This window comes from Phodopus roborovskii, unplaced genomic scaffold (assembly GCF_943737965.1).
Source record: "Phodopus roborovskii unplaced genomic scaffold, PHOROB, whole genome shotgun sequence".
Lineage (NCBI taxonomy): Eukaryota > Metazoa > Chordata > Mammalia > Rodentia > Cricetidae > Phodopus > Phodopus roborovskii.
In genome coordinates, this window is record NW_026126417.1 from 2,622,306 (window position 1) to 2,642,522 (window position 20,217).

The 20,217-nt window shown below is 39.1% G+C and overlaps 1 protein-coding gene across 3 annotated transcripts in view; it reads right to left on the minus strand.

The window, feature by feature from the left end:
• Fmn1 (formin 1) overlaps positions 1-20,217 on the minus strand; it is a 281,305-nt gene that overhangs the window by 123,152 nt on the left and 137,936 nt on the right. For all 3 annotated transcript variants that reach the window (XM_051183776.1, XM_051183777.1, XM_051183775.1), the window contains 2 exons: positions 15,895-15,982; positions 153-214 (listed from right to left, as the gene is read on the minus strand). In XM_051183776.1, coding sequence (XP_051039733.1) covers positions 153-214; positions 15,895-15,982 — 150 coding nt within the window. The remainder of the gene's footprint in view (positions 1-152; positions 215-15,894; positions 15,983-20,217) is intronic.

Here is a 20,217-nt window from a genome sequence, read left to right on the forward strand (position 1 = left end):
TAGCGCATGCTCCCTCAAGTACAAATTGAACCTCTGTGTCTGGATCTCACGTTGTGTTCAGGTCCTTACTACCAAAGAACATGAAATGCTCAGTGATGTTTAAGATAGGCATAAAGATGAAAACTCCAGCTCTGCATGCCTTTGACACTCACATTTTCATATAATGCTGCCAGAGTCTCCAGGTCAACCACAGAGTCATCCACATTAAATATGGCTGTCAAAAAGAAAGGAGAAAAAGAGATAAGGCCTTTGATTTGATCTGCAAACCAATGCTCACCCCAGGCCCAGCTTTCCCATAATATAGGCCCCCCCTTCCTTTCATACCACGGGGGTTCATTTGAAAGCAAACCCAAAATTGTCCCTATGGCTAGCCTGAGTGTTGGCCCTGCCTTATTTAATTCTTTGGCCTTTGAGTCCTTTCTGTAGTTTAATTTGGGCTCCACAGGAGAAGTGTTTGTGCTTTTAAACTAAATCAGTTTGGAGGCTTGAAGCACAATTTTAAATCTTTCTTCCCGGCTGGTAATTGAAGAGATTTAGCACTTAATGCAGAAGAATTGACTCTTGCCCATTACCAGGAAGGGAAAAAGAAGAAAAAAAAAGGACGATGTTGGCAAATTAAATGAATTCAGGCATGTGATTTCAGGCACCTTTCTGTGGCCACCGCAAACATCTTGTTTAGATTAAAAAGACAAGAAAGAATAATCGTTGCATCAATAGCAAATTAAGATCATAGAAACCTCCCATGAGCCAGCATCAAGGTAAGGTTTTATTCCCATGTTTTTATTGGAATTCTGTCTTTGGTGCTGTATCTTAAACAAGTCATTTTGCTGTTAGCTAATATGCTTATGATTTCATCTGTCGAGGTTCCTTCCCATATATGTTAGGATACACATGCAACAGATTTTTAAAGCTTTAATGGAATTGGCTATCAAAGTGTTTGAAATTGGCAAGGCCCACATCTTTAAATAATTATTCAAAACTAATAAGGTTTGTCCCCTCAGCCCTACCTCCCTTCCCTGACTTTACATTGTGAAATTAACCAGCGTGCTAGTAAATTTTCTCTGTGGCAGGCTAATTAATTTTATTAAACCAACCATTGATGCTTAGAATGCCTTAAAATTCTGCTCTCCAAGCTATTCTGTTCCTCCCATTACACCACATTTCCCTGGAGAATGTAGAGATCAAGGTGAAGGGCAGGTTGCTTCTGAAATTTCCCCCCTCTATTATTTAGAATCATATACATGCATTCAAAGCTTTCAATAAAATTAGTTAGCTGAGGTAAGAGCACATCCCATCACAGTATTTAAAACTCCTTCTCAGTCTACTTTCTTTAACTTAGACACTTATTCACAAGCTTTTTCTAGACTTGTGGATGAGACAGGGAGTAAAAGACTACTGACAAGATTATACCAAGGTACCAGGAAAGCCAGTGTGAATCCTGCCATAAGGAAGAAAGAAAGAAAGAAAGAAAGAAAGAAAGAAAGAAAGAAAGAAAGAGAAAATATGTGGTTTGAGAAAAGACAGAAAGAACTTAGTGTCTCAGGACTGCTGCATTGTTCTCGGAGATAATACAGACCCACTAATTGGTCAGATGGACAATCTAAATAGATACTTTAAACACAGGAAAACAGAAAAAGGCCAGGAACAATGTCTCTTTTATGTGAACTCCAAAGTCATGTTTTAAAAATCAGTTGGTATGAATGAATATGAAAAGGCACAAATGTAAAGATAGTCTTTTTAAGGAATGATTGCTTTAAAAAAAATCATGCACCTTAAGTTCTGGATCTGAGCTTGGAGCCTGAAGCAAACAATCTCTATCACCAAGAAAGAGAAGATCTGGGGGTTTTCCACACTGCTTAAGCGCTTGGTTTTAAAGAGTTAGTCAGCCTTGACCCCAGATACATGGTTCAGTGGTTTGTATTCCTGTGTACCAGGTAGCAAAAAGAAAATATGAAGAAAGGATGGGGCAAGAAATGGGCTAGGTCCTGGAGATATTTATTCACCCATTTACCCTCCTTGGCACTGAATAATTATTTGTTGAGTGTGCAGAAATCGTTTTCAATGGCCATGGATATCTAAGTCAAAAGTGTTGGTGACACTTAAGTATTTGATCTCACCAAAATAATATCCTAGATTGAGGGACAGAAGACAAGCAAATGTGTGATTTCAGGTGGCAACAAACTTAAAATGAAGTAAGCTGGGCTGGGCTTATAGGTTAGACGCTGCCTAGCATGCACAGATTCCTGGGTTTGATCCTTAGCACCCAAAGAAGAGGGAAAAGAAATAACAGGCAAATATATATATATATATAACAAGAGATAACATGATCAAGAAAGGCTTCTTGAGGGAGGTGACATGTAAGTTAAGATGTAAAGTGGTCAATTTTGAGGGTATCTTGGCAGAAAACCTTTCAGGGAGAGGTAACTACAAAAGCAAGATTCTTTTGGAAGGGGACTGGTCGGGGGGGGGGCAGTGACTCCCATGAATAGAACCTCATCCACTATATCAGCTAATGTGGTAGGTTGTGAGACAATATGTGTGGTTGCCACAGCACATAAAATATAAGCTCATGACAGAACCTAACAAAGGCCTATGATGATCATGACTTCAGGCATAACTCAGGAAGCTTTATTGGCATGGCAAGTATAAGCTCAGATGTCTCAAAAGTTATGGAGAATATGGTGCCAAGTAACTTAAAGGAAATTTAATACATGCAGACCTATTTATTATATCCAAGTTCAATCCTTTCCACAGGTCATTATCCTTCCTTATATAACCAAAATTAGTTAGTTAGCTAGCTGTTCAAGAAATAAGTGAATGAGTAATTAAGTAATGAGTTAATCAGCTAGTTAGTTAGCCCATTAGTTAGCTGCTAGCTTGTTTCTTCGCAATGCTGGAAACTGAATCTGGTGTCTAGCACATGCTAATCAAATGGTCTAACATAGAGCTATAACCCCAGCAGCTTCCTTTAATGTATGTCTCAAGATTGCTTGGTGTTTATAATACCTCAGTTATCTCTCAAATATTGAATAAAGTCACAATTCCTTGTTCTGCTTTTAAAACTCACTCTATCTTCCCTGTACTCTTGTAGTCTCATTTCTGACCTCCTCTATGCATCCCAGATGCAACTTATCTATCAGCATACCCTTCCACACCTCACCACGAAGGCTCAGTACTCAGAGATTACCTGTCCTAGAAGGACAACTCTTAAATTTCAGGCTAGAGAGTCCTCAGTCTGCCACAGTACCTCACAATATTTTAAATGGAATAAAGACAGTATAATAAGCTAGGCAGTGGTGGTTCATGCCTTTAATCCCAGTACTTAGGAAACAGAAGCATGCAGATTTCTGTGAGTTCAAGCCCAGCCTGCTCTACAAAGCTACACAGAGAAACCTTGTCTTGAAAAGAAAGGAAAGACAGTGTAATGTTACAATGTCCAACATGCTAAGTGTGCAATAGTTTCTCTCCTACACTAGATTCTGGGAGAGTCCTGGAGTAAGTATTTCCTTAGGCATTGTGACCACTCTTCCTGGTATGAAATGGTAGAAAATAGTGTGGTGTGAGTGTGTTTGGGCAGGGGAGGGGGTTGCCACAGGGCTCCCAAAAACTGAATCTTACTGGATATGAGGAAAATTTCTTGGTAAGGAGAGCTTTTGGACTTGAAAACAAATAGGAACACTGAGATGAAAATGGGCAGGATTTAAGCAAATCAGCATATTATATTACACAGTCTATATTTGAATTCAGTTTGCTTCTTAATCGTCCCTTTCCCCAAGAATCTAGGTTAGTGTTAGGGTTTAGGGTTAGGGTTGGGTTGGGTTACATAATCATGATGTGTAGTCATGGTCTCACTATAGGCAAACTGTAGTCCTGAACACTGAAAGACCAAAATCATTTAATAAATGACTTTTCCATTAATGTATGAATAAGATAGGTGCTGTTCTCATCATTCCACCTTCAACGATTTTTAAAGAATACATGTCACCATAGAAGAAATGTTTCAAGTTAAGGTTAACTGATATATTGTTTCAGGCCAGTTCCTAAACACCATTTGCTAATCTTTATTAATTAAGCCAAACTGTTTCCAGACAAAGACAATTTCTAAACTTACAATATGTCCCTGGGTACAGAATTGGAAGATGTGACACAGTGAAAGAAGGAAATACAGATAAGTTCACAGAATCTTCTAGAAATGGCAAGTATTTTGGCTTAAAATGAATTAATTAAAGGGACTGAGGAGATTGGTCTGCACATAGTTAGGGATAAGACTTTGTAGAATTTAGAACCGTATTCAAGGACCTGCAATAAACTTGATGAGCATCAAAGAGTTGCTGGGCAGTTTTTTGATGAGGAATCTACTGGACAGGTCAAAATTTGGACAGCTTAACACCTCATACAATGGCTAAGGTGTGAAAAACCTAGAGGATACAGATGGAAAGGACAAAGAAGGTGGCTTTCTGGAGCTATCCTTGACTCTGGAGACTCAGGGAACTTGGAGGTAAAATGAAACCCAGAGTGAGGGGAGAACACCCATGCCAATCCCACGGAAGCAAACAGAGAATGGATCTTTCTCCCAGGGCCCATGGGGGAATGAATCAGAGGAGAGACCACTTTGGTCTTCTTGATATGTTTTCAGTAAAGCCCTATGTCAACCAGATATGGATCCTACAATTAAAATAAATTTCAAAGAGGAAGCAGTCTCAAGAGGTTCATTGGTTGATTGTGGAATCTTCAAGAGATTAAATTATTTCTATTTTTTTTTCCTTCCTATAGCATATCCACCCAAGGGTTTAAAAGCTAAAAATCCCAGGCTTCTGGCATATATGGACATAATTCAGCTTCCTATTCACCAAATATAGTCTAGGTGCTAGGGGTGGTGGCAGGATCTGTGGGTCAGATAGGTCTTAAAATACCGAAATCAATAAGTGGCCCAATCACATTTATATTCTACTTAGAAGGCATTACATGAATGTATTTAACTAGTTAACTGATAACCACAATCCTTGATTAAAGTATTTGTGGAGTTCCCTGGGATCAGACTGTTTCCTCCATTTTACACCAGAAAATATGCATTCTTGATGGAAGATGTAGGTCAATGGTGAATGCCTTTCCTAGTGCATGCAAGGCCATGGGGTCAATCAGTACCACAAAACAACAATAAATGAATAAATAAGTAAATAACTCATCTCTGTCATTCGCCTGTCCCCACAAGCAGGTGTTGAACTTTTATCTTATAAAACCAAACAAAAATGACTGCCCCCCATTACTCTCTAGCAGGCCACAAAGCTTTGGTACAGTAACTCCGAGTAATCCTAGCCTTGGTTCCATCTGCAAGGGGCTCATTATTCCAACACTCCTGCAGACGGTGTCAGAAAGGTGAAGTGTCAAATCCACAAAGGGGAGACCCCAGCAGCTATTTGCTACTGCAATATCAATCATTGCTGGTGGTTCTTACTTTTATCTCCCTCCCTCCTCGTTGTCCCCGCCTCACACTGTCAGTTCCGTTAGAATATTTCACCTACACCTCACAATATGTCAAAAGGAAGGAGACACACGCTGTGAAAAGCCGGTAATTTTATTGGGTTCCTTTACCTTTAAAAATCTGTTACTTGGTCAAGTCTGGTTTCTGGGCTTCTTTTTTTTGCAGGGAAATTGAGGCAAACATTTTTATGTGGTCCTCTGGTGCCTGCTCTCTGCTCCAAGGATTATATACACAAGGATCATTAGAGTAGTGTTTCACCCATTAAGATATAATAACCGTCAGCAGGGACAAAAAGCAGACCGGTATCACAAATTCAAGCTAACAGGCACACATAAAAACTATGTGCCTGCTTGAGGCACATGCGCAGGTCAGGGACTTACACACAGGCAAATCCCCTCTGTGGCTCTTCTGTCGGGGAAGCAGGAAGAACCTATAAGTGTTCTCTCAGCCCTCCAGCCACTTTTCTACCCTGCACAGAGCTCTATCTCTGAGTGTACCACATCTAAATGAATAGTGTGCTTGCTTTTTGAAAGACATGTAATTAGGAAACAAAGTAAAGCAAAGGTAGTGAATTGTCACAAGAATATTTGTTCTTTGGTTTACTTTTGGTGATGCTGGAGTTTGCCCATGATTAGAAGTACTATAATATTGAGATACATTCCCAGCTTGGGAGATGTTCATTTTGACTTAAGAATCACCTCCATGCAAGAGCTGTCAGAGACAGATGACACATGCCTTTATTATAGACTAGCCAAGGAAAGTCTGGTTATGCAAAGGATGGGTATGCCACAGACAGACTGGTTTGTAGCGTAATTCTTATGCAGCCCATTGTATTCCTTTGTATAATCATTTGTATTACTCAAGCAGCTGACAGGATTACCTTGTAAAGAGTGACCTATAACAAGTACAAATGACTTAGATCTTTCATTAGCCAGAAACAGGAAGACTGGAAAAATTAGCTGTCTCTGTTGGTGAACATTGTTTTGCTGGAACTGCTAAACAGCCAATATAAAGCTTAGTCGTTTTGACCAAATTACTCAATTTCTCTTTTTAGGGATCAATAAAAGTTGCTGGTGAGTATAAAGAAAAGAATGAGAAATTGATATAGAATAATTTTAAAACTCTGAATATTTCTCCCAACAAACTGAAAAACAAACAAGCAAGCAAACAAACAAAAAGCCATTACTCTCTCAGGCTCAACCAAAGAAAGGAGAAGTGTAATGGGAGGGCAATGGCAGAATCTGAGTGCTGAAGAGGTGGCAAGAACTTTTCACAGCTTTGGTTTCCAACTATAGAGGTCACCAGTCTAAGGAAGCTATGAGTCCATATGGTGCAAAGAAGGGATGGGGCAGGCAGAGAGGAGCCAGAGTGTGGAAGACCCATTGTGAGGTGAGACCTCCTGCCTGCACTGAAGAGTCCTGAGACAAGTATCTTTTGCTCTGGACCCTTTCTGAACACTGCCTTTTCCCCACCCCCAATGTCACCCCCACCCCCAAGTCACTGTGTTTCTCCTCCCGTGGGCACCCAGCATGCCTGTGCAGAGACAGATCTACACAGACCCTTGCATGATGCTAATATCCAGATGAGATGCTCCAGGGCAACCACCAAAAAGCAGCTTAAAGAAAACTCTGTCCACTACATTAGAGGGTAGGGGCAGTGGGCAGACCCTCCTGAGGATTAGCAGTTAGCGATTACCACAAACTTCTTTGGTGTCAGCAGTACTCAAAGTGTTTTACATTAAACATATTAAGACCATGATGCTGCTGCCTGGGCTTTTATGAATGACAAAAGCGAGGTATGGAATCCCTCAGCTTGATTTGTCAAGCTCAGTTCTGCAGTCATTAACTACCCTCCAATTTCTGAAGCAGAAATTGACCGGACCAAGACTCTACATCTCCCACTCCGCAAAGGCAGAGCTTTTACCACTGGGAAAGACATTTGCAACAAATTGAGTAATCTAAAAACAGACTAAATTCCCCTAAGATAATGAACCATATCAACCAGAAGACGAAAGTCCACAGAGAAATCTCATTTTCTGATTGGCACCATGTGCCTTTTATACAAATAAAGGTGTTTCAGGGGAATCTTAAGTGGCCTATGTTACAAGAATCCATATAGACACATACATATGTATATATTAGAAACATCCATATTCACTAATATTTTAATATCTCCAGTGTTAGCTCTAACAACTCAGTTTATCTAATATAATGACCTAACTTCAATCTTGTCATAACTGAAGTTATTCTGAAGATCAGTGTTCCAACAAAGTTACCTTACACAAGAATTCCTGGGAGGGAGGAGTGGAGTGAGAGTTTGAAAATGCTTTACCTTAAAAAAAAAAAAAAAACTCTATAGAAATATTGGGATTTTTATATTTCATGCCAAAATTCACTAAAAGGGAAGCAAAAACACACTGAAAAATGAAGAACCATGAAGTTACCTCCAGATACACAAAGAATAAGTAATATCGAGGGATTGTAATTTCTAGTCTTCACTTCACTTCTGAATGCTTGGCAGAGTATAGCAGTAGTTGATGAAGACGTTAATTTAGGCTCTAATGGGATGAGAGGCCAGTGTGAAAGACACAGTAAATATGGGCTGTCTGGGGGAAAGGTGGAAATGGTCACAAAAGGGACATTTAGCTCATCTTCCTAAAACCTCAAAAAGCATCCAATCCTATAACACAAAAATCCCAACTTTCCCCTAAGTCCGGGCATGTACCATGCCCCCAAGACACCATCATGTAGCACAATTAAAATTGTCCATGGTCCAGACCTCAAAGAAGGGCACAGAGTGTAGAATTCACAAGACTTCCCTGCCTGCCTCCCCTCTATTCTCTGAAGGGCGGTGGAATGAGAACGTTTGTGTTAAGCTGCTTCTGTCCTTCCATTCGTTCTGCTCTTTTAAGCCAAATTACATTCCAGGCAGATTGGACGGTCTCCACAGATTGCCTGAAGGAAAAGTATAAAGGGACCAGCCTCCACTTTCTGACTGACTCCATCCTGCTGTTGAAAGAATGTATAATGGCTTAGAAAGAGGCCAGGGAGCCCCACAGCTGAGGTGTTTCAGATTCAGTGGGAGGAAAGAAAAGGTAGGAAAGGAAAGGGAAGTCTAAGAAAGACCATTTACTTTTCCTAATTTTCTAAATTGGCCCCTATCAGTGTTTAATGAGTTGATTGACACTGGCCTCATCATTGGGTTGGTATGCCAGCAGATCACGGTCACAAGTCACTTATGGTAGGTAAGCACCTTCAGTGTGTGACTGTGTCCCTTTCCTTGCTTTCAATATGTTGTGATTTTAAATGAAGTTCTTTTAATTCTAATGTCTACTTTTCATGAAACTTCATGATATGAACAAGCTGGCTTTGAGATTTCTGCGGAGAAAACCCACACTGAGGTAAATGGTAAGAGAATGGTGGAGACTTTGTCTTTATTGCTCATGGAGAAAAGAAAAAGGGACAATCAAAGCGTATTTGCCATGGAGCTGTGTCCCATGAACCTTACAGAAGTTTCCACCTTTTCCTCACAATTGTATCTGAATGTGAATCTGAAGCCATTAAAAAATTAGCAAGACATTTCAAATCTTGTTTCAGAATGTGGGTGTTAGCTCTGCCATGCACTTGTGTAGCATCCATAGCATCTGTGTTCTCTGTAAGGCTATTGTGGAGACTGAAAACCTCTTGAGGAGGGGCTCTTGGACTAAGGTGAGAAAACCACTTGAGCAGGGGCTCTTGAACTAAGGTGAGATTTTTCTCAGGAAAGTCTTACATAATCTACGATGTACTCCCAATGCCCGATCAGATTCATTTTTGACAACTTCCCTAAGTACTGATGTGGATTTCTGGAACTTATTAAAGTAAAGCAGCAGGTCCAGGGGATAGGTACGCTGGGATCTAGGTTCCTTAAGTGGTCTTACTTTCTCAACCAGAGACTGACACAGAGAGGCTATGACGCAATGCAGTTGAACCCTCTGACCAGACCAGTAGGAACTTGAATGAAAAATGTTTTATTTTGATGTTAGATTAAATATTATAAATATAAGTTCTGAGTGTGCGGGAAATTCCAAATGAATGCCAGGAGTTTTCTGGCACCTAGTCTGTTGTAAGGCATATGGAAGTTTATATCAAGAATAGTCAACAGCAATTTTCCATCTCCCTTGGGACGAGAATAAGAGGAAATTACTAACATGGAATGAAAACACTAATTTGCAATCATGTAGGCAGTCACTGTGTCCACACATGCCAAATGCTTCTAAATGTAAGTCATCCGCATCTCATGATGGAAAGCCAGGAGTAAGTAAATCAGTGATTCAGTGTCTCTTGGGTGAAACACAGGCTTTCTGGAACTTCTGATCACCTTTTAAAACTATTTCCCCTGTAATCACTCCTTTAGTGATGGTTCTAGACCTCAGGATGCTACCTTGAGTAGAGAAGACCTCATACTTACCTTTGAAGGGTGTTGTGTCTGTAGCCTAATCCCTACCCCTTTACCACCAGGGTAAAGTTTCCAGGGTTCCCCAGACGCTGGTTTGAACCGCTCCAGTTAAGGGACAGTAAAACCCTCAAAAACAATTTATTTTCTCCTTGAAGCTACTTTTGCTGCTTGACGTCTGGTTTACCTTTTCTTTTTTTCATTGCCTAAGGTGCAGCCCAGATTTTGTTTCCTTTACTACCATAGTTGTTATTACTCACTATAACTACTCTCTCTAAAGAGACTTGGGCAGAAGATTGTCATAGCACACGTGTGATAGAGCTGTACTTCAGTTCCTGATAGACAGGAAGCATAAAGAAGGGAAAAATGGGGAGGGGCCAGGGCCAGGAAAAGCCCTCAAGGACATGACAGGTCAGAGCCCTCATGAGCAGATTATCTGTGCAGATGCTGTGACAGACATGTCCAGAGTGTGCCTCATCCCTCAGGCATTTCTTAATCCAACCAGGGTGGCAATCACAGCTAACTATCACATCGTCTTCAGTTCTATTTTCATTTATTCATTCAACAAGCCCTTAATGATCACCATGTGGATACTAGACACAAAAAGGAGGTTGCTGGGGTTCACATCTGTGGGCATTCTCCTTCTAGGGACTTGTATCCTGAGAGTGAATGCAAAAGAAGGAAAAAATAGACACGCACACCAAACAAAATATTGGGCTCTGTGTATAACTAAAATAACACACAGTGAGATAGTGGGAGGGCAATTCTGAAAAGGCCTGTGTGAGATAGTGGCTAACCTCAAATCCCCAGTAAAGATCACAAGCTTACTACGCAGACTGGGAGGTAGCAAAGCATTTCTGAAAGAGGGAATGTGTACTGTCCATACTACATGTGCACCACACTCAAGGATGAAAAGGAAGTTCCTTAAGGGATCAGGGAAGACCATGGTGGATAGTTAGAAGTGCAGAGAGAATGCAGAGAAAAGGTGAAATAAGGACTTTGGCAGGAGTATGTAGGACATCAAAGCTCCAAGATACTGTGGTATCAGGCTCCGATCATAGTACTATGACCCTCAAATGTCTTTGTTTCTGATGTAACAGTGTGCAGATCTCTTCTAATGATGTACAAGCTGCATTTGATTGCTGCCCATATACACCAATTGTAGGACCTCCTTTTCACTTGTCTTGTTCCATGCTTTTCCTCACTTGGAAAGGCCTCTTTCCCTAATGTGATCGTCAGGGCAACCTCTAGGACTCATCTCAAGCCCTACAGGACACCATGGCTGTGATTTCACAGCCAACTCTGTTGGAACCCTTGGCTGATCACAATCCAGTAAACTCCTGAGAATGATTAGAGTCTGGTCCTAATATGATACCTGACAGGGCTGGCACTCAGTACTTGGCAAAGGCAAGGCAGGAAGGTGGTTTGCTTTAGTCAGGGCACTATTCTATTTAGTATTATAATGTTTAATCTTTTTTTTTTCAAAATTGAAATTAAAATCACCTAACATGAAAATAAGACTTTCAAATGTGATTTGGGTTCATTAGTTCATTTAGTTGTAAGCAGTACTTAACAACTTACTGAAACCTGAGAAAAATTACAGGAATTGTCTTTGTTATATGCTGTCTTAATATTTACAGTGCCATAATTTTACATTATGACAATTTATTTATAGATAGTGGACCACAAGAGAAGGGTTTGGCTTTAAAACAAAGCCAACAAGTTTGCTCTTCGAAAAGCTAACCTAGTGAATACCAGATTACTTACTCACTTACTTGATACATAAATGATAGCACATGGGAATGCAGCTCAGTGGTAGAGCAAATACCAAGGATGTGCAAGGTTGTGTGTTTAATCCTCAGCACTGCATATAGGTGGCTAGGTAGGCAGGCAGGCAGGCACACAGTTAGGTAGGTAGGTAGGTAGACTTGTAATCTCAGCAGGACAGATTGAGAAGTCACTGTCATTTAGAAAATAGAAACCTTGAAGTGCTTCAGGATGCTGACTGGTCCCTCTGCTGGAAAGCTGATGAGTACATTTTCCAAGAATCAGGTGTTTGATTTTCAGAATTTGTCTATGCTTATTTCTTTACACTCCTACTGTCATCTACCTGTCTCTTAAATCAAAATATGTTTATTGTATTTGCTGTGCATATGCTGGAGTACAGATCACATCTTACTTGGGAAACAGCATATATAAGTGGAGGCAAGGATATGGAGGAAACAATGAGTAAGCATGGTCACTGTTTTGCATATGACAAACTTAATAGAGTTCCTTTTGCGTATGTCCTGTTGAGTATGACAGATTGCCACACAGATAAGGGTCATTTTGAGTCATGTGATACTGCAGTTAACCAACTCCAAGTCATAAACTTTTTCATGGCATTAAAATCTAACTGGATTGACTATTCATTGTAAGGTGAACAAGACAGTAACTGGCCTGGATCTTTCCAATGCTATAGTTGAGAACATATTTCTGTGAAATAAATGTGAACTTTTATGTACTGGATTTCAGGTTACATACACTATTTTTTGAGACGCTGAAAAGAATAAATCAATGCCTTTTGTCTTTGCACCCTGATAAATATGATCCTATGTCTAGCAGGTGGAAGGGTATGCTCTTAACTGGCCATGTCAACAGTGAGGGTTTGCTAAGCTGTCAGTTTGACTCCCCTGATCAGATCTTGCTATAGTCCTTCCATATGAACATTAATGTTTCAGGCTGGCATCAGCATGAGGTATTCTTTCAACAGGACACCAGCACAGGGCCAAGTATATTCCCCACAATCAGACTTGGATTCAGAATGAAATCTCATTCAGACACCAGTGTCAATGACTCTAAAGGAATAATTTAACAACATAGCCTTTGCTATTTTGCTATATTCACCTGGTATATATTACTATGTAAAAAAAAAAATGACCTGGAGATTAGGTTTTTGTTTTGTTTTTTAGAACTTAGGTGCCAATTGTGTAAAGCATAACTGTCTTAGTTAGGGTTTCTATTGCTGTGAAGAGACACCATGACCATAGGAACTCTTAAAAGGGAACAAAACATTTAATTTTGTGTCTCACTTACAGTTCAGAGGTTCAGTTCATTGTCATCATGGTGGAGAGCATGGTGGCATGCAGGCAGACATGGTGCCAGAATAGTAGCTGAGAGTCCTACATTTTGCAGGCACCAGGAAGTCAACTGAGACTTTGGGTAGTATCCTGAGCATGGGAAACCTCAAAGCTTACTCCCACAGTGACACACTTCCTCCAACAAGGCCATACCCACTCAACAAATCCACACCTCCTAATTGTACCACTCCCTATGAGATTATGGGGGCCAATTAACATCTAGAATATCACAGCAACAAAGATGTTTGTGGCAGAGAAAAGTCTATAATCATACACACAACATATAGAACACTGGGATGCTATGACTCGGGTTTCCAATACTGAAAATGAAAGGTCATGTTTACTCCACATACACATGTTCTTGACTACAGCAGAGAACTGGGAAGGTCCAGACAAACTAAAATCTTGTTCACAATGAATATCCAGTCCAATGGGACTGTAATGGCATGAAAAAGTGTATGGTCCTGAGTTGGCAACTGCGATATCACACGACTCAAATGCCCCTTATCTATATGGCAATCTGTCGTACTCAGTGATACAGACGCAAAAGGAACTGAACAAAGTTTTGAGTGATGTTGAAAGCTGGAAAATTCATATCCACAGTATTAGATAAAATCAAATCTCCTTGGGATCTACCAGGCATGTGAGAAATACAAGTTAATAGTGAAACTCTCGTACTACAGTTGGTGAATCTTCTCATTCCAGTGACTATACCTTATATGGTAGTTTCTCATCAAAAGACTATTAAATCCTGATCTAAAAATTTCTTCTTGAAGCTTCTAAAGCCAACGAAAACTTCTAATTTCAATAGAAGGCCGATCAAACACAAGGGTGTTTGAAACTGTTCCAAACTGCCATCAACTATAACATTTTTCAAGTTTAATATCTGCACTTACATGTTTAATTCTATTATTAAGCCAAAAATATGTTTTTAAAAATCAGCCTATTCAAATACTCTGTGACTGTCATTTACTTAAAATGCTTTATTATTTTTAATAAACTCAATTTTTTGTAATGTAGCAAAATTTCTTCTCCCACTAAATCTGTTTTGAAAGGGAAAACAGTATGAGAAAGGCTCTTTAGTGTCTTCAGGAGCCTTCTCCTGAGCACTGGTGGAGTCAAAGGAGCTGAAACCTTAAGAAAATGGTTCTTCAGAGTGTTTGTGCCATCAAACCCATGCTCAAGTCTACCAAAACCCCCTCATATGCTGTATTACCACTCAGAAGACAATACAATGGCACGTTTAAGTAAAGGCTTACATTTAATTGATGGATGGATAAAGGGAATATTGTTTTAATGTAAGACACAAGAAGCATGATGCCTTTTGGTCTACTTTTCCTAAGGAAAATATATACAAACAAAACTTATTCTTTTAAAAGTTATAATACAAAGGTATTATAGAGATGGCTCTGTGGTTAAGAGTACTTGTTCCTTTTGTTAAAGAATTTGGGCTCAGTTTCCAGCACCCACATGGTGATTAACAACTGATTAGCTCCAGTCCCATAAGACCCAATGCCCTTTCAGTTTACATGGACACTGAATGCACGTGGTGCTTGAACATACATGCATATAAAACATACATGCACACAAAACAAAACTAAATAAATCTTTTAAAACTTACATTGACAGGCATTTTATTTAGTAAGTCACTTGCTAGAGTTCAGGTTCTGGAGGTTATTTTTATTCATATTCCTTTTTAAGGGACCAATATGAAAGACAAACTTTTCAAGTGTAGAAATTAAGGTGGGATTTTTCTCCCTTCCTCTCAGTTCCATTTTTTCCTAGTCGGTCTATGCATCAATCTCTTTAAATGTTTTTATTTAAAAATGTGCCAAAGATAATGAAGTAAAATACCGTTATTTGAAGAAAGAAGTGCGTGGGGGGGAGCAGAGGGGGAACAATGGCAAAATCAAGTGGTTGTTATGTGTTTTTCTATATAGACACATCTAAGGAATAAGAAATGACCGAATCCATACACTAATATCTTATATGTTTCTAATGAAGGAATAAACCTAAACAAAAAATCCTCAGTGCCAACTAACCTTCCCAACCACAGCATCTATGAAGAATTCCTCACTTACCCAGTGTAAATCTAGACTAAACTAATACAGGAAGCACAGAGGATAGATGAGTATGAGAGATAAAACATGTTCATATAATTGGCACCAAAGTGGGAAACTACTAAGAAAAGTGAGTGCATTTCCTCAACAAGAAAATTGCCAAGGTAAAACTCAAAATGAAAACAGGGGCAGAAAAAAATACACATCAAAGGAAACTTAAGAGACATGTCAATGACAATGTAGGATGTCTGTTGGGATCCTCATTGAAGACACGTGCCAAAGAAAGGGCCCATTAACAAGTATATAACCAACCCAGAAAATAATAGTTACATCTATGAAGATACTGGGAAATTTTTATTAATCATTTTTTAAAGCAAGATAATAGCACTAAAGCTGTATTTTGGGAAAGTCCCTTCACCTTTTACTGGTAGTACTAATGCTTTTGTAAGATGAATTACAAAATGTCTGAGAGATCTTTTTCATAACAATCTAGTAGGAGGGAATGCTTATATCAAACAAAAGTAACAGGATATTGGTAACCAGACATTCTAACTTTTAGGTATGTTTGAAATTTTCACAACAGAGTGCTCAGATAACTTTAAAGGGAGGACTGTTAGGGACTAGGAAGTGGATTAGCAGGAAATGCAGGACGGATGATGTAGGCAACAGGGAGAACTAAGAAATACCACATATACCCATATAAAAATGTCATGATAAAGCTACAATCTTATCTAATTAACATGCATGGAAAAGCTATAGAAAATTTAAAAGCCAGAAGGAAATGATGGGAAAGACTTACCCTGTTGGATATCCTTCATTTCTAGATGTAAACTAGATATCAAGATTCCCACAGCTTGAGATCGTTTTCCATCCAGTAACTTGATGATCTATAGTTTTAAATAAAAAGAGAAAACACAGCTCAAATGAACATGCAATCCTTCATTAAACACACCAAGGACTTTAAGACTTTTAGATACATTGATGTACTAATGGAAAAACTGACCCAGCACTACAGGCACTTGACTTAATACTTCAATGGAAATTAGCACGTCTGATTACAGACTGTTTAAAAAAAAGGAAATCACATGCAGAGTTCAGCTGGTCTAACACAAACACCAAAAGTCTTCATCTTACTTACTTATGTTTTTTTTTTTTCCTTTTTGGTTTTAAAGGAAACCAAAAGGAAACCATGGGCTTCACCATGTAGACCAGATTGGCCTAGGACTCATGACTTTTTGCCTCAGCCTCCAAGTGCAAAGGTTACAAGAATGGGCCACCACTAGGAGTCCAAAAGAACTAGAGTCTGACTACTGCTAGGTAAAAGTAAGCTAATCCACCTCCATTTCATTATTCAAACAGCCACAGCGGTAGGAAGGATGTTATCATAGAAAGCATCCCTTGGTTAAAGAGTGCTACCTCACCACTGGACTCACATGCTGTGTCTTTCTGAAATTGGTTCTGTTTCACCAAAACAGGGAGGGAGGCAAGCTAGAGTATTTGTAGACTTTGTCCCTTCATATGTACTGAATTTTCTTTATGCTTTTAACAAGACCTACATATGGCATCCCTCCAAGTTTCTACTTATCTAGTCTTTCATTATGGACTAAATCAGATTCCTCTTCAAGACTAGATAAAAATGGGAAGAATACAACCAATATACAATTATGACTCAGATCCTCTTTGATGGTCATTGTTTTCTCTCAGTTTTGAAAGCTTCATTCTATTGGATTTTTAATTATTACCATGGAAAATCCACAGCAGGAAACACACAATATAAAAATCCTCAAGTTGTTTACAGTGCAGTGTAGCTCACACTGCTAATTACAAACCCTTCATCATACACCATATCTCTAAAGCCTTTTCATCTTGAATGATGGAAACTTTATCTGAATGACAGCCTCCCATTATCACAGCAATAAAATCCTAAGACAGATGTTAAATTTTGTCAAGTGTTCTTTCCATGTCTTTTGAGATGAACATGTGATTTTTATCCTTTGTTTTGTTAATGCATCTGAATTATATATATATATATATATATATATATATATATATATATATATATATACAGAGAGAGAGAACAGGAGAGGAAGAGAGGGAGACTGGGAGAGAGAGAGAGAGAGAGAGAGAGAGAGAGAGAGAGAGAGAGACCATGCAAGCACCAGCCATTTGAGCATCATGGTGATAAGCCCTGTGTGACTATAACAAGTGAACCTTCTAATGTTACTTTGAAGAATCTGCTAGTATTTTGTTGGTATTCATCTATATTAACCAGGGTCAATGCTGCTTTTCATCTGTTGCAGTGTCTTTGGTATCAGAAAAATCCTCACTTCATAAAACAAATCTGCAAGTGTTTCGATTTCAGGTTTCTGAAGAGTTTTTGAAGCAGTGGCCTGGACTTTTCCTCAAGTGTTTGGTAGACTTGTCCACCACTTTCCCTTCTGAGAGATACTGGAGCTCTAGCTCAGTTAGTTCTCTTCACGTGAAAGCTGTTCAGATTTTCTGTTTCCTCATGATACTGCCCTACAGGTTTCTAGAACTTGATCCATCTCATCCTGGTTACTCAAATTTTTGGCATATCAAATATGTATATATATATATATATATTCATATTGGTTTTTATATTTGTTTTCTGTGGCATATTATAAAATATGTCCTTTTGTTTTTAATTTCACATTTTTTTTGAGTTTCCTCTCTTTTTTCTCTTTCCAATTAAAGATTTGTCAGTTTTGTTTATTATGAAAAAAAGCATTTATTTTTATTTTTTTGGCATGTTTCCAATCCTTCTTTTATGTACTCATGTTTAAATGCTCACTGTTTTACCCTTCTGCTGACTCTGGGCTTAGTTTGTTCAAGTTACACAACATATGGAGTTACATTGTTATCAATGTACTCAGTCAGCCCTATAAACCTTTCATTATTGCTACTTTTGCTATGTAAGGTTCTGGATGCTGAGTTTTGTTTTTGTCTCAAGCAATCTTTCCATTTTCTTTTGAGTTTCTTCTTTAACTCACTAGTTGTTCAAAGTGTGCCGTTCAACTCTGACTAACTTCAGTTTTCTAATTTTCCTTCTACTATTACTGCTTTTTTTTTTTTTTTTTTTTTTTTTTTTCATTTTATGGCCATCACAAAACATACTTGGTATCTTCAACATGTTAAATTTATTGAGACTTATTTTGTGACCTAAAATTCTCTAAACCCTGGACAATGTTCCAATTGGAAAAAAAAATACATGTGCTCCATTCCTGTCAGTGGAAGTCATTGCAGTCACTCGTGGGCATCCACAGGGCACTGATACCAGGGCCATCACAGATACTCAAACCTACTGATGCCCTACCTTTTACAGTATGCTTAATAATTACTTATACTGCTAATGTAATGTAAATTGTAGATCTTTGTTATACAGTATTGTTCAGGGTGTAATGACAAGGAACATATCCGTGTATATTCAGTACAACTATCATAGTCCAACCAGGTGAATGAGAGGCAAACAGTGCTCCATGATTGCAGGAGAGACTAAGGAACTGAGAAGGAAGCAAATGAGCATATCAACACGAAACTCCATGTGCAGGGGCCCAGGATGGTACTTGTTATTCAAGCTTAGCTTTCTGTCTTGAACCCTCTCCGTCCACCCCTAAAAGAATGCATTATGGTTAAGCTTTTCATACTATTCTTTAAAGCCCTGTGACATGGGTAAAAGTTATTTACTCACAGCCATTAGAGTATTGTATATTTGTTTGGATATTTCCTCATTGGTGGGGTTTGGATGCACATGCTTGTGTTTGTTTCAGCCTACAAAATAAACATCTGCCTTTTTCCTGTAAAGCTCATCACTAAGTGGTGAGGAGCTTCTGCAGCTGCTGCTCATCTCTGTCTACTCTTCATACCTGAGGGAGAGTCTGCTTGCATGCATTGCTATTGGCTAGAAGTTTTGTTTTGTTGTTTTTCAGTATTTGGAATATAGCATCTTTTAGGCCTAGATGTCATGGCTGGAAAATTCACTGACCATTATGGCAGTGTGCCTTTTTATGTAACAAGTGGCTTTTGTCTTGTATTCAAAATTATTTCTCTGCCTTTACCTTCTGCAGATTTGGGTTCTCCTCTTTGGGGTCCATTAGACATCCAGATTCAGGAGGCTCGTTTCCATACCTATATGCAGACCATTCTCTTTTGTCAAATGTGCCTTGTGCTCCCCTTATGTGCTGTTTGGTCTGCTTGGTGACATCTTTAACCCCCTCTTAGACTTTCTTCCCTCTTTTTCATTCATTCCTTTAGTTTTGAATTTGCCAATCACCTCCTCCGCCTGGGTAAGAAAGCTGATGAAGCTTTGTAGTCATTTTTCAACTCAGTGATTAGACTTCATCACCGTTTCTATCTGCTCATTTCCAATGCTTTCCATCTCTGCTATTCTCTCACTCTGTCCCCGCCTCATTTCCCCAGCTCCCTGATCATCACTATCACATTTGGCTAGAATTACTTGTCGAGTACATCATGTGTGTTTGCAACTACACATTCATTTCAGGTGTTTGTTCTGTATGTTTGCTTGTTGCTAGCCTCTGTGTTCCTCTGTATATGCCTTGTTACTTCGGGCTGGTATATTTATGAAAACAAAATTAGTCATTTCCTCTAGTCTTTAGCTTTACAGATTGGTTTCTGCAGAGACAGTCTCCTACCAATAAATAAGCAGGGTGAATAAGAATTCGTAGGCCCATGTATGAGCATTGTGCAGGCATGTGAATCCCCAAGCTCTCAATTGAAAGAGGCCTTAATGGCTTCCCCACACTGCAGTTCTTCTTCTGCTGTTGTCTGGAGCACCATCACTTCTTTAGAGACATTAAAATATTCCCAATTCAGTTTTGTTCTCATCAGCATCTAGAGTATGTCAGGTCCTATGCACAGAATGTGTTGAGTAACAAAGAAACCAGCTGGAAAAAAAAATAGAACTTTGTATGCAATCTCCACTCTTTCCTCTCTTATAACCCATGGGGGGAAGCCATTAAGCTGTGCTGGCCTCTGTCTGTATACCACAGGTGCTCTGCAGCAATAGCAAACCACTCTGTAGCAATGGCAAGCCACCCAGCCAGCTCTTTCTTGTTCCCAGTAGTCCCTCCTTATGGATAGTATG